We start from the raw sequence: 15,862 nt of genomic DNA on the forward strand, positions 1-15,862 counted from the left end.
GGACTTTGCACATCAGTATCAAAACTCTTATGCATCTAGCTTGGACCAGACTTTACGTTAGAAGAAGGAAACCAAGCAAAAGCAAAGCAATTGCAGAATCTGAGTCAATATTAAACAGTTATTTCTCACACCAAAAATCAACAGAAGTCTGGTGAGCGGGATTCTACTCTCAAGCCTTTATCCTATATATGGGAACTTTGTTACTGATTGCATTAGAACTGGATTACAGGCTGCCTGCAGGTATGTAACCTCCTGAGTCTGAGGAGTTTGGGTCAATTCAAAATTTGTTGCTTGGAACCATCATTAATTAAATTTACAAAAGCAATTACAGACAGCAGTATAAGCAAAAGAAGCACCAGCTCTTGTGAAAGTCCTAACTTGGGAAATCTTTTTCTCAGGTTATATGCTTCAGTGGCACAAATAATTGCACAACAACTAGTACTGTTTGTCATTTAATATATGAGGCATGACCAGAAGATATACTAATGTCTGACCTCTTTTCTTTCAGGATGATTTTCTGTACAGTGTCTCCGTTTTAAGTGGAATCCTTTGCACTGTCTTGGCAGTAATCAAATTTATGCTGGGAAAGGTCCTTACAAGCAGAGCGCTGATAACCGATGGTGAGTGTGAAGCTGATCCTGCTGCGTTTATAGACTCTTCCAGGGAATGTTGTAGACACAGAGGATACGAGTGACCCCTACATGAGGGCACCTGTGAAAGAGCATTGCAATAAGAAGGCCACTGGGAAATGGGAGAAAAAAACCAAACCTGGAACAGTCTGTGGTACCACGAGCCTCTTGCATAGATATCTCAGCTGAAATGGGTATGTCTGGTGGAAGTTGAACAGTTAATGTAATAAAGCAATAACAGAGACTTAGAGGTAGAGCAAGTAATGAATTAGGTGTTTATTAGTCAGAGGTTAGACTCCAGAGGGGAGCATATGGGCCTAATTTATATAGCTTTGGCTGTCATATCTGTCCCCTATGCCTGGTGAACGGTTTCATCCCTACAGTTACAACGAAGCAAGCCTGGTGCAGAAAACGCCTCCCTGCCTTGAGCAGGAATCTCAACCATCGTTCATACATACCCCCTGTAGCCTTAACTTGCCACCGTAGCGCTTTTCCTGCCACTCAGTAGAGCTGGTGGAGCATCGCGCCTGTAAAACCAAGCCTTTGCGTGCCCCGCACTCCTCCTGCCCTGCCCCAGTTTGGCACAGGGTGAATCTCATCCACTGTATCCTTAGAAGACCTCACTGCCACTCCTCTGTTGGCTCAGGTGTGTCGCACCTGACTGTTGCTGGTTTTAAAGGCATGTTTTAAAAGTAGGTCCAGATACGCCTCTTACTGACAAGGCTCAAGCTTGTGAACCTTCAGAAAGCCACAGGCATCTACTCTGCAAACAAGTGAGGCCACTGATGGTGGAGATTTCACAGCGCCCTACAAATCTCTACCAGTTTTTTATCTGCAAGCACGGGACAGTTTGAAAGGCTCCGTAAACATACACGGTAGGGTGTTAATGAGTCATGGATTGTGGTACATAAATTATTTTACTCCTCTAAAGATTTCACTTTAAGGAAGTTCAATTTTCAGCTTACTCTAGGGATACATACAATTGCTTTATTTTAAGTAATTTAAATGTACTCAAATTTTTTTGGTGATAACACATACTATGAGTATTTATATTTTATATCGTCCCACTTATATAAATACTTCATGGGTGTTTGCATTTTAAATCGAAAATGAGCTGAAAAGGAACCAAACAGCAGCGTGGGGGTTACGACGAAGCTACTGCCTCCCTGTGTTTGGGGGCAACCATGCTGTTCACTGATCTTATTCTTTGCTATGGACTCTTTTGAAACAAAAAGATCTCCAACCTGCAAAAAAGGCTCCTGGGAAGCGCAGACCAGTGGGTCCGACTGCCTTTGCTGTCAGAGCGCCAGTGGGACGTGGCCACACGTCCAGGCAGGCAAATGATTAACCCTCCCTTTCAAAAAATGTGGTTTGTTTTTGAAACAGGGCGTTTTTTTTCAGACAAAATACTAGCTGAAAAATTCCTGAATAACACTAGCTCTGAATTGGTCTCCTGTATGGCGCAGGAATCTCTTCCCCCATAATTACATCCTTGAGCTAATTATATTGTTTCTGAGCTGGAGATTGCTCTTTCTTTGATTAAAAAAATTAAGGAATGAAGTATACAATTACCTCGGTCTGGTTTTATCTCTTTTCTCTCCTTCAGAACTACTTGAGAAAATGTGGGAGGCTGACCTTACCATGTGTGGTTAAATATCTTCTTTCACAAGACGTATTTACATATATACTTGATTTATTAACAATCAGGAGGAGACAATGTGATTCAGCAGCTGAGACAGATTTAGCACTCCCTTGCATATCTTTTTTTAGTGTTTTCTGTTTCCTGCTAATTTACCTCCTGCGATCACTGGCTGTAGACCAGCAAACTGTTTTGAGTAACAAGAGCATACATTTTTCTTCCTGAAAAATAGGTTTATTTTAAAACCAGCAGATTCTCTCTCATACATGTCAAAGTCTACTATTGATTTTTTAAAAGAATAATTTTGTTTTAGAGTAGGGCTTGATAACAATATCTCTTTAAAGCCTAAATGTATGAATCCTAATAAGTCAAAATGTTATTTGTACAATTTGTTTATAGCTCATGACCTTTTGGATAATAAAACCAGCCATTTCCTCTCTTGAATTTTGTAACCTCTCGGAGGACAAATGCAGAGATGTGGCAGTTGGGTGATGGCAGCCAACTTTCCTGAAGGTTTTAGATATCTGTTTCCTTCCCAGATTTAGCCACCTGCTTTTTCCTGTGCTGGCCTTAATGCGCAGAACGTGGTGTCTGGGTTAAAACCTGCAGCCGTTACACCATTTCCTGCCGCACCAGCAAAGAAAGGTGTGATGGAAACACAGCCAGGAAGAGAAAACAATTTCCTTTGGAAGTAGCTTTTAGGTCATTTGGAAACATCAGCCAACAATGGCAAGAAACTGTATTATTACTGCCATTGGCCTATCGTGGCGTATCACTGACTTAAGGTGGAGCAGGGGAAGTAACACTGGTTTAAATTTATAGTTAATTGATTTATACTTGATATTATTTATATACACACACAGAGTATATTTCATTGACATCTAGTAGTACTAGAAGTTATATTGCCTGGGAATAAAAAAGGATCAGGATTCTTCTAGACTAGAGTGTTGACAGAGTAATGATGTCTGTATTGGTTTAACTATACTGGTATAATTAATGTAATAATCAGGCATTTACATGCAACACCTGTGATACCAATGGTCGCAGGCACTGCCACAGTCCAAAAAAACCCTCACCCACCTTTTCTTTGCGGGGCTGGAAGCCCGAAACCTTTGTACGCCCCGTTCTGCCACAGAGTTGCTAAATAACACATGCTTTTCCCTGCCAGGGTTCCCTTTGCACTGAAGGATCTCCTGATGGGGGAGCTGGTGCATCTTAATCACTGTATTGATGGTTAATGCAAGTATTTCAGCTGGGGGGATACCTAAGAAAGGTCAATGTTTAGCTACGTCTTTCAGAAAGACTTCACGTGATTTAGGGCACTGGGTGTGACAAGGTCTGGATCAAAGGAGACCTTCGGGAATAAGCGTTCATGTATGTGGTTGTTGGCAGTCACGGGGAACTGGAAAAAAACTGGCTAAGTGCTATATGCAGCAGCTGATTAGAGTTGACTCACCAAGCAATATAGAATATTTCAAGTTCAATTTTTCATTTGTTAATTAGGTTAAATAGTATATATATATGCCAAATAATGCATTTTCAGTGACTTTTTTTTTTTTTATTTGCAGAAAACCAGTGATGTTTCTTGGGTTATTGAAGAGGCAAAAATAGAAAAAGGGATTTTTGGGGGGAAAAACTGAACACAGGGAATGACTGAAAAAAACCCAAACCCTAAAACAATAACCAATCAAACAGGAGTTGAAGGAAAAATGGCATTAATTATTCCAAAAGCTTGGGAGAATTTTGAAGGGACAATCTTGGCAACAAAGAGAAAGGGTTTAAAAAAGAAAGAGGAATCTAAAAGGACGTTCATAAAAATTGTGATTGACTGATATGGAGCCCCTGTGATATATCTAAGGTATAAATAGCAAATATTTATAGGATTATCCTGTATGTCTTCCCTAGTGCATTCAGCAGTGTATGCGGCTCTAAGCTGCAGTGCCAAATACATGTAAGTAAATCTATGGAATGGGGTAAAAAGCTTCAGGAGGACGTCTTTGAAATGTTACTGTGCAAAACCATTTTCCTTTTCATGAGCTCCTTGGGTACACTGGACTCCAGCGTCCTCCTTTTCAGAGAAAGTGAGAGCCTTTGGGTACCTTACGAAGTGGCCTCTGATGTTCTCACCAGGGATATTTGCACATGCAGCAACGGTACATATTTTATGAAGAGGTTCTTCGGAAGATAACTGGGCTACAGGTCCAGTATTTTGAAGGAATATGGCTGTTTGGAAAATTAGCATCAAGGGGTGAAAGCCCTGGGAAGTAAAGAGCAGCTGGAATTGGGTTTTGGAGCTAAATAGATAATGGAAAAAGCGACACTGACCAAATCAAGACACACAGTACAAGGAAATTTTATGTAACGTTGTTCATATCAGCCAGGACAAGGGACAGAGTTGTTCAATGCTGGTCACACACCAGCTATTCCGTGTTTGCTGTGTTGGAACGAAGGGTGGCAAAGACCTCTGGCTAACCACGGTGCAAGCCTGCAGAGGTGCCACTGTGTAACCTCTCCCAAGGCTCTGCGCTCCTCGCTGGTGGCACTGGTATAACAAAGCCTTCTCTCCCTGCAGATTTCCTCTTCTTAGGTGAGACGGTTAAAGCAAATTCCCAGAGACTTGGTTCTTCCTTTAATTTTTTCTTTTTTTTTTTTTCCCCTCATAGGTTTCAACTCTCTTGTAGGTGGAATAATGGGATTTTCCATCCTTCTTAGTGCAGAAGTTTTCAAACACAATTCTTCTGTCTGGTACCTGGATGGCAGTATAGGAGTTTTAATTGGACTTACAATATTTGCCTATGGAGTCAAGTGAGTATCTCCCGCTAGCAGGTATTTCAGCATGCACAGCAGATGGGCTGGCTGTTTAACATAATAAGCCAGAGCTCTTAAAGGCTTAGATAACTCCAGTAAAATCAGTCACTGGAGTTTAGCAGGCCAGCTGCCAATACCCAAGCAGAATGTGTGGAAAGGGATAAAAGATGGTGTGTCTCACATCAGTTGGAAAGAAGCCAGGACTTAAAAAGAAATTGGAATAATTTTAGAAGACTTTTATATACCTGAATTGGAAAATACAAGGGTTGAAATATTTGAAAAATAACCCCAAATCTTAGATAAAAATCAGTCCCTGTTGCTTTTACAGCACATTTCTAAGCACTGGTTTTTTTTCCAAAGAAAGGCTACGTTAAAGGTAAGGTGCCAGAGTTTAAAGAATGATCTTGCTAGTGGTTTCCATCCCAGCCCTACCCTTTAGCAACTTCTGAACTGCAGGTTAGCCGGTCGTGTTTCAAGTGTTGTTTCTGCTGAATTTTAAGATGCTTTCTTGATTCACGACACCATAAAATCAAGTGAAGCTCTGCCACACGCTTCATTGCTGCCGCAGTTTCCCTTGGCTGTGTGGAATCTTAACTAAGGGGTTTGTGTTTTATCCCCCTTTCTGCCATAAGAGAACGGGGGAGATGTAGCATCTTAGTTAATTGGAATTGTGCCTGTTGAGAAGCAGACTTTGGCCGGGTTGCAGTGAGCTGTCATCTGGAAGCTGTGTGGGCTTTTTTTAAAACCTGGAAAATTAAATTAACGTTTTAATGGAGAATACCATTCTTGGAAAAATCACTGTAATCGCTATTTCCATTGTAAAACTAACCATTCTGGAGAACTGTAGAGGCAAATCCATACAAAAGTATTTATTTAAACGTACCAAACAGCATCAGAAGCATTTTGTACAGCCACCAAAACTCACGCTACATACATGCCACCAGTCTGCTCGACACCCTGCTCAGCCTTTGTGTCACCAAGACACAGTGAAGGCTAACGGAGGATAAAACTAAATTATGTTTTGGCAACTACCCATTTTTACTGCCATTCTTCTCTACTGCTAGATACCATCCTACAGCAGCCTGGTGTGAAACGGGTTGCTACTACGCTCCCTTTCCTAATCCCTCTGTGGCTTCTCCAGCTAAAAGCGACCGCTTTTCCATTTCTCAACTGCATCCAGGCTTCCCAAACCAGAGCCCCTCTCCACACAGTTGGTTTTACACCCCCTTTTGGGCAGAATTCCTTGTGGGGTGGAATTAATTCTGATCGGGAGAAGACAAGATAAGGTTCTTAGAACAGCTGAGTTCTTTTTAATTAATGAAACAAATTAACATTTATAAGTAAAGAGAAGACCCCCCCAGTTCCAGGGCTTTCCTGTGTCTCTGCATGACCACTCTTGTTCTTCCCTCTGCAGGTTGCTTATCGATATGGTGCCCCGCGTGAGGCAAACGCGCCACTATGAGATGTTTGAGTGAAGATCACCCCCTCTCCTCTGTAAGGACTGTAAAACTACAGCATCGTACATTTTTGGCAAGTGGTGCCAATGGTATTTTACTAAATATGCAGTTTGTTTCCCGTGGTCTGTTTTTGTTGAAGTTTGTTTTAATGGGAAATCTCTCTGTAAAACTGGCATATGTGCACACTGCTTGCAATTCAGCCAAACAGCAGCCTTTTTTTTTTTTTTTTCCAAGTACGCTATTGATTCCTGTGACAATAGAAAACATGCAGTTTGCAGTTTTAACCCAGCTGCCATGTTGTATATTCCAGAGTGAAAGTGTTCTTAATGGTGTGATAAGCCTGTGGGTAAAGAAGTGCCAGTTTCAGATCTTGAATTTTCCCCCCCCTTGGCCTGTATTTTCCCAAACGTGTGCTGTACCAGGAGTACAATCCTTGCTCATCTCTTCGGCTACCAGAGTATCCTACGTAGAGTCTGGACACCAAGAGCTGTGTTGCTTAAAACACTTACGTAGCTACTTCCTTCCCCCCCCCCCCGCCCCCCCATTCAAACAGACACACAGAAAGAGCAGGTACAAACCTTTCTGTGCTCAGAGAGATACTTCATTTTAATCCTAAATTAACTGAAACTATACCTCTTCAATTTAAATTCTATTTTTTCTTAACGAGACACTGTTCATAGCTTTGCATGGACCAAACAAGCACACACAGTATTACTGTACAGACCAAAGTTGTGCAAGGAAGAGGACCTGCTTGAGGAATGGGATTTTCGTCTTCTCTTCTACTTTCCACAGCTGTACCAGCATGTGTGACTCTGTGGTTGCTCTGTAGTCTGACGATGGCACAGCAGTGGCTCAGTCTGGTGGTGAGGTACAGATCTATTTATTAGATTTAGATTGTCCTGTAAAGTGTTGCTCACCTTCCATCACACATCTTATATATTACTTAATAGCAGGTTAAATTATCAAAGAATCTGGATGTATAATCAATAAAACTGGTATCTATTTTATACAGTATCTGTAAGTAACATTTGAAAACTTATTTCCAGAATGTATCATAGAACAAAGTCTTCCTGTATAGCAGCCTATTAAACTGGATTCTCTGGCTATATCCATTTTCTCCTGATTTTTATATGTTCCAGATTGGTTTTCTCACCACAGAACCAGTATTGTTGCTTCTGTTTATCACAGGCGGATTGAAAAATAGACAGTCCACCTTAGAGTTTGAAACAGGACGATGGTAAGCAGCTGAGCAGCTAGAAATGCCCATTTCTAGCTACACGACAATAGACTACATCAACTAGAGCAGATGTACAATTAAACTGATTCTTTTTTTTTTACTGGTGCCTTGTGATGCTGAAACCGTGTTTCCCATCATCTCTCACTCAGCAAGTTCTCGGCCAGATCCTTAAGGATCTTTAGTAAAAGCCAACTCCAGACCACCCAAAGGTTTCACTGACCTGCCGGTGCCCGTGTGAGCTGCACAACACTGGAAAGATGACGCTCGGTTCTGCTTGAACCAGAAAATGAATTTTGTTCTGTTTCTTTACACATATTTTGGATCAATTACGTTTCTACAAATACTTGTATGCAAGCTTTCTAACATTGTTGCTATCAGTGCTCGTGCCTTGCTGTCATAGGGTGATGTCAGAGCCCGTCGTGTCCCGCAGCAGTAAGATGCAGGTACAACGCTCCACAAGGCAAAGGCGCTGCTTCATAAATGCATTCAGCAAGGACTCCAGAAAGACTGTAAAGCGTAGGAGTCGTCACTGTACTCATCACAGGTGGAGTTTTAAATATCAAATACCACCCCAAGACCCTTTCTTCCGACACAAGCTCCTAATTTATGATCCTTGTGCTTAGTCCTGATGTTTTCCCGTTGTGCTGCTTCTCTAACTCATAGTTCCACCAAGTGAGTTGTGGAACAGATATTTACCCACTGATAACTACCTTTTGTCAAGCATTTCAGCCTCAGGATCCTAGAACCAGAGCCTGAACATAGCTATATTAGACAGCGCATGGTTTTATTAGTACTGTTTACCCTCTTCCACCTCTCCAGGGTCTTTATTATGTCTCCAGTCTCATTGCTAGTTGTGAGAATGACACTTGGGAACCGTTAGAAGCGCTGCTCCGCAGGGCCACACGCTCCAGCAACCTGTTTGTAGCAGAGGCCACACCAGCTGCTTCTGTGGGGACGTGAGAAGGTGTGACACTCGGTTCTGGCAAGATGCTTAACTCCTGAGGTAACCTTTGCAGCGCAGAGGCCCCAGACCATTGAAAATATGTAGGACGTTCAAACCAACACCCAGCTCAAACATTAAACAATTCTGTTAAAGTGCAGAGTGTAAATAGGAGCACAGGAGCCCACAGATGTGTTCATGCCTGAAGCGAAGCTGAACACGGAGTAAATGAAGTTTCACACTTCTTCCTGCAGCTCCGGAATGCTCTTAGAGGATGTTTGTAAGTACAGACTCCAGCTGCGAAGCCTTTGAAAAGGAGATGCGGTTAAACAAGTTAATCATACTTTTTCTTATCAGATTAATTTAAACCAATTGCAGAAACTTTTCAGTTACCAAAGGTGCTTCAAAGCGTTTCTGATACAAGCAGGTAAATACAAGAAAATAACTGAAATACTTGTGATACTTAAAAGGAAAAAGACCAGGAGGTAATGATACTCGGAAACGAAAGCAAATACCTGCTGATAAAACCAGGGAGCATCAGGGAGCCTTTGAGTGGGACGTGACAATAGAAGAGGAAATAACTGCTCCGCCAATTTACTGAGACGCTCTGCTCTAGCCAGCCCCCCCTCAAAGGTAACAGTTTCTATATTAGTTTTCTTTATTAAATGTCTCTGCCAGTTGGTTTTTCTAACTGTGCCGTAACAAGCGTGCTTCCAGCTGAGCTAAGCGAAGGTAGACTTTTCAAAAGCTGAAATAGCTCAAAAGCACTTGGACTAATCACCTGAAACTTGGCACTGGCCAACATAATGCTCTCCTTGGTGATCACAGGCCCCGGAAGCCTGTCAGCCCGGCCAAAGCCTCTTTGTTGTGCACAGGACACAGGGAAGGAGCTTCAGTCTTCAGACAAGGACCAGCACTGGCAGGTACAGAGACTGCAAACTGACACTTACTAAAAAGTCTGGCCAAACTCAGAATTGCAAATTAATCCCTGAAAGTGACTACGAATCTGAGCAGGTGCTTTGAATTTGACCATATTGTTGAGCAGAGAAAGAAGCCATCGTAAACTCACCACTAAGGATTTCCCCAGCTGCAGTCTTGAATCCCAGGCCAAGCCCCGCACGCACCAGGCAGGTGCACCATCACGTAATAATGGAAAACTATCACGGTCCACTTACAGCTCAAAGCCAGATTCTTTGAGCCCATGAAATGTGCTGATTTAGCCCCATTTCACTTCTAGCGATATTAGGTAAGCCATAAATAAGCTTCATCCAACCATGGTGGAAAAATGTAGCCTCAAAAGCAGCTCCTTGCTGAAAATTGTGCCTCAGAAATGGATCTGAAGCAAAGACCGCAGACAGGATGCTTCTCAGATGTGGGCAAGTTCAGCTGTAGGCACACCTGCGTCTGGGTATGAACCAGAGTGTTGCTCACCATTTCTGGCATAGCTGTTTCTGGCATTCTTTTTTTTGGGGGGGCGGGAAGCCAGCTCGTGGAGCTGCTGGGTCACTAGACAAGCGTTAATAATACACAATGGCAATGCAGTTTTCCTAGACAGTCATATTTATACTCAAGAAATACCTTTACTACCCCTTTTCTTTTGAATTCTCTGAGGCTGGAGTACTAAACAGGCTCCGAGAGCAGCAAGCTGCCTCCGCAGCGTCCGAGAGAAGGAACCGCTGAAGCTGCTTGCCTGGCCATTATCCCTGGGGAGCAGGGACTTGAGTAGACGTCCCGGCCAGAAGCTGGAGGTAGGACAGTGTTGTGCAGCGCTGGCAGCACCTGTAGTTTCTCGGCGGGAGCCTGTCTCTGGGCTGCGTCAGGTGCGCTGCCGCCAAGCGGTGCTGTGAGAGAGCCCGTCAGGGAGTGTGTGTGGAGGAGCAGTAACCGGGCAGGAGTAGCACACAAACCCACATTCCTGCGGCCTGGCGTGCGGGGCCGGGTTACGCAATCGGGGATGGGAATTAAATCAAATAGCAGACGACCCAGGGATAGTTCCCTCTCCTGTGCCTCCCGCCTTGGGGAGCCGATGTTTTCCCTTTCAGCCACAGGAGCGGTATTGGAGGCAGCACTGAATGGGCTTTGAATTTTTACCTGTTTAGATTTTTACTCTGCTGCTCCTCTGGCAGCCTCCGTCCGCTCGCCGGGAGCGGATCAGAAGGACCCCAGCGTTCAGCTCCAGCAGAGACTGACACGGGCACCAGCAAAACCACTCGGATGCAGGGAGGCCGAAAGTACATTTTATCCAAAGCCTGGGCAGAAGGGCTGCTCTTCTAACTTAGTTTGGCGAGTAACTAGGAAACATCCCATTTTGTCAACTAACTCTTGCCACCAACCCGGGTATTCTTCCAAACTCACCTCTTAACGACGCAGGAGGTCACAGGATGGTCACCCGTCACCGCGGAGCAAGGAGCGGAGTCAAGGCGACACCTATTCAAACGGCCAAGTGACAAGAAATACCAACCTGCTTTACCGGGGCTGACCCGTCACGCGGAACCCAAGCCTGGAGCGCAGCCTTGGGCAAATCGGTGGGGAGGAGATTAAAGCTGAGGGGTCTGGAGTGATTTAGCAGCTTCCACTCCAAAGATCCGCCGTACCCATCGCTTACATGGCAAGCAACAGTTGTTTCTTGTTGAAACACCGACGGCTCGCCCCTTGGTATGTTTCCTTTAGAGGTGGTATTACCGGTTCAGCGGTTTGGTCCACCGCTTGTTTTGCTTTGAAGTGTCCCTCCCCGCAAAAGGTGCAGGAGGCAGATGCCGCCAGCGCTCCTCCCGCGTCCTGCAGCACCTCCCCGGGGAGGGGAGACCTCCCAGCCGAGGGGACACAGGACAAAGCAGGCCATACGGCGAGACTCGACAGCTGGGGGGCCTTTTCGCTGCAAACGACATTCAATTTTTTTTGGCAACAGTGATTTACTAGCAGGATTTTAAGTTAAACGCGGTCTCCATAATCAATAAAATATAAAACGTGCAAGACGCGGCGAGCGCAGACGCAAGCAGGGGACATCGTAAGGCGATAAACCGGGCTGCTGCGGCTCTCGCGCGCTGCAGGGGAAAGCGTCGCTGCGAGGTGAGGCTTTCGAGAGCGGCACAAAGTCCCCGCAAAACGTTTCCGTCTGTGGCCTCTCCTCTACCAGATGGAGTTTGACTGAGCCCGGCCCGAGCGTGTGAGAGCTGAAGGATGTCGTATTTAAGCTCCGCCAAAGATCTTTCCGATACAGCTGCGTGGCGTGGGGACTTCTTATTCCAAGTTCCAATTTTCATACATTTTTTTTCCATTATGTGACTGCAACACAGCCCACATCTGACTCTTGCTGCTCACCATTTTACAGATGTCTCCTTATAATGCCAGAGCCGAACAATAATTAGGGGAATGAAACAGGAAGGAAAACGTTTCCAAAAATAACCAGAACAAGGGACTGAATGAGCAGCTTCCTCCACTAATTCATTCTGCTGTCAGGAAACATTTGGGAATTGTGGTGTGTTGAATCACAACATGGAACCAACGCAATTTTCACCCATTTTCATCCGCGGTGAACTGTGCCAAGGAAATACCCATAAAAAGTGGTGACTGGTGGATCCTCACGTACTTCACCTCACTGGAACAGGAATAAGAGGAAGCACCAGCCACGGGCAGCAGAAATCCAGCGTGTGTAGCCACAATGCACTAAACTCCCTAGTTCTGGCTAGCGAATATCCAAGCCCAAGCCACAAGCCCTCTCCTACCCCTGCAGGGATTTCACCTTCTCCCTTCAGTTTAATATTTTTATTTATGCTCTTTGCTCACCAGGCCTGTGCGTCGTTAATTGGGACAGGGAAAATAAGAAGGAACCCAAGTTACTGACTGCGGTATATTCGGATTTTACATTGCTTAGTTATGTGTGACCATACGTAAAAAACCAAAAACAAAACCCAAAACATGCAAAAAACTTGGAAAAAAGGTGTTGTAAGAAAGGGAGCAGTTGCTTCGCTCCAGTGTAGTTTTAAAAAGTACGTTAGCAGCTACGTTACAAATGGACATTTTTAAAACAGATAAAAATAGAGCTGGCCGTTGGGTTTTTTTGGTTGGTTTTTTTTACTGTTCATTTTACTCCTACCTACTGCTCCCACACTGGTTGCTCTATTAAACTTGGATACTTCCACCAAAACCTCTCAGCGTTCCCGGCAGAAGCTGAGAACAGAGGACCCTTCCCCAAGGCTCGTGGGGACCAGCAGAAAACGAGGTGGGCAGAAGGAGCCCCTCTGCACAATGGGAGCGACTGGAACAAAGGGGCAGTTCCGCAGAAGAAGTTTCACTCCGTGGGCATTTATACTCTACGTCTTTTTTGATATACGTGTGCTGGAAATTTCTAGGAAACCAAGAATTCCTAACTCCTGCTGTGGCAAAACCACGCTCCTACAATGAACCTTGATTTTTATCCATTACCCGACTAGGATTTAAAGCAAAACAAAGCAACAAGATAAATACTTGCCTGTTGTTCCCGTGGCTGAGATGTGGGTGGAAGGGACCGTCCGTGCTCACCTCTGAGGGCCAGCAGCAGAAATGCCCAGCTCCGGAATGGCCAGGATAAGCCACACAAACTCAATTTTGGATAAACGGCAGCTCACAGACTTCCCATTTAAGCACAAAGCAATTAATAAACCAAATCACACAAGAAAAAGGTTTATTGAAAAATAAAGTTCTCCCTAGTTTTTTTTCTACAACAGTGAAAACAAAGCATTTTTCTATGCCATTAAAAGTACAGACATTTACTCTTCTAAAAAAAAAAAAAAAAAACCAAATTAAAAAAAAAATGCCATCCTATTGAACCCCAGTAACTTGACAGTATCTGAACCACTGCGTTCTGTTCTTTCCGAATCAAACTGCTTGAACGTAATATAGTGGAACACAACCATTTAAATAAAACAAAGGATCAACCTTTTAGGAGAGAATTCAAACCAAGCACACCTAGCACCAGCCTGTCCCCGAAGTTCTGGACGTATGAAAACCTCTCATCGACTCCAGTCATCTGCAAAAAGCAGCAATCTTTCACTTTTTACAGATTTCAGTAGGTTTTGTTTCAATTTACGGTGCTACAGGGATTATTCCGACTTTGACCCCCTTCCCCCGTGGAGAGAGAGAGTCTCCTCCAGGGAATGACTCTGACCAGACGGCAAAGAGCTGCCCCAAATTGCCCTCTGGAGGACGGCCCCGCAGCGCTCAGCCTTGCAAGATCAAGGAGATCAACATCTCCAAGCTCCAACTAGCTTTGTAAATATTCCTTTCTATTTTTCTTTTAGCTGTCTTAGAATCTTCAGGGTAAGTTCTCTCTTCTCATAAAATTTACTCTTTTTTTTCCTCTGGTAAAAACTGCCATCTCCTCCTCCTCCTCCTCCTCCTCCTCCTCTGCCGTATTCCTTTGTGAAAACCAAATAAAGCCATGACTTCTTAAAAACGGTTTTCGCTGTCGCTGTACTGCAACAGACCTGTTAACGAAGGTAACTAATTAGTTCTGGGTATAACTCTCTTAACATTAACTGCCCTTCAGACAGCAATTTATCTCGATTGATCCTTGATTTGATACTTCAAACTGCTTTGCAGCTGCTGGAGCGCGAGCCGGGACGTGCCGCGCGCGCTTTGCCCAGCGCCTGGATGGCTCCAGTAAACGCCATATTTACATGCTCCTCCTAAAGCCAAGGGTTTTGGTGGCTCCCACAGGACCCAGCCTCTACCCCGTGGCCGGCCACGAGCGGAGCGGGGGTGACCGAGGGCTAGCGGTGGCCAGTACGAGGGCGCAGCGCAACACGGATGCAGAGGAGCAGCCGCCTGTTAAGGTGGGGACGGCGGGGGCCACCCCGCGGCACGTCTGCGAGCCCTGACGCCAGGTGACAAGCTCCGTTCGTTCCCGAGCGCGGCCCACCCGAGAGAGATGGCACCCGCACCGCTCTCCCCGGCAGAGAGAGGGGCTTCTTTCACTCCATCACACCTGAATTTTTAAAAAGCGGTTTGTGCGTGCGGAAGGAGGAGTTACCGCTCGTGTCGCCAAATCTTTTGAGGACCCGATTTTGGTTGCCCATGGAATAAAGAGGTGGCTCGGTGCTGTCGAGAGCGCTCTGCGAATTAAACCAAGCTATCGTATCCTCATGATTCTATGAGCACGCGAAGGATTACGCCGATAAAAGCAAGACACGTGGGCAACGGCTGCACTTTGGTGGTTTTCCCTGTGAGAAAGAACATGAACGTGCCTCACATCTGAGGCAGCCTGGGGTTCAGCCTCTGGTCGTTCCAACACACTCCTACGGTAAACATTTTACACTCAATACACCGAGTTTGCTGTTTACACATTCCATTTAAATAGAATATTCGGAAATTACAAACTAATGTAAAAAAAAAAACAAACCCTATAGAGCTGCTAAAAAATACGAAGACGAGATTTAAGTCACTGCCCGTAAAACAATCTGGTTTGATGTTACATTTACAGCGAGATGATTAAAGCGTATCTCCGTGAAACCATCTCCGTCCCTGCCCTTTTCAGCCCGAACGAAAGCCTACACCTGTCAGGGCATTATCCTCCTCGACTTTAGGGCCGTCCCTAAACCCATGGGACCGAAGGAGAACGACAAATGGAAAGAGATGGCAAGTCCGAAGCTGAAGGCGCGGCAGCCGCAGGGCAAACATCGCCAAGGAACAGCCGTGCCAAAATGTTAGCACCCCTGGAAAAAAGGCTGTGAAATTCGAAACTGGTAACTAATAGTCTCCTAAAAAAAAACCAAACCCGAAAACAAACAGCAAAACAAGAATCACCCACCCCTCCAACCCCAAACTGTAGACTGAACAGCTATTTAACCAAGCTTTCAACTGATATTTTAATAATAAGTGACATGATGATATGTGCTGTGGCAGCGAGGGAAAGCGGCTGCTGCTCCGTGTCCAACACAACCTGCGGCGCTTGGTCTTTATCTGTGAGATACAGCGCTTTATAATTATTAAAAAGGGAGAGCTGCTATTTTAATTTGAAGAAAAATTACTGGAGGAGTTGTGCTACCACTGAAGCCGGTGGGAGTCATGAAGTTAATTAGAGTTGGATGAGATTGTATCCAGCCTGATCCAGCCCATTTAATTTATTTTACTAGCAAAATCTGCTCCTGAAATGCACGATGAGCAGAATACGTA

The 15,862-nt window shown here is 44.6% G+C and overlaps 1 protein-coding gene across 1 annotated transcript in view; it reads left to right on the top strand.

The window, feature by feature from the left end:
* Positions 1-6,551, top strand: part of TMEM163 (transmembrane protein 163) — a 98,854-nt gene extending 92,303 nt beyond the window's left edge. The window contains exons 6-8 of the mRNA XM_074145672.1: positions 509-620; positions 4,932-5,073; positions 6,491-6,551. Coding sequence (XP_074001773.1) covers positions 509-620; positions 4,932-5,073; positions 6,491-6,551 — 315 coding nt within the window. The remainder of the gene's footprint in view (positions 1-508; positions 621-4,931; positions 5,074-6,490) is intronic.
* Positions 6,552-15,862: the final 9,311 nt, after the last annotated feature.

Source organism: Numenius arquata, chromosome 3, assembly GCF_964106895.1.
Source record: "Numenius arquata chromosome 3, bNumArq3.hap1.1, whole genome shotgun sequence".
Classification (NCBI taxonomy): Eukaryota; Metazoa; Chordata; class Aves; order Charadriiformes; family Scolopacidae; genus Numenius; species Numenius arquata.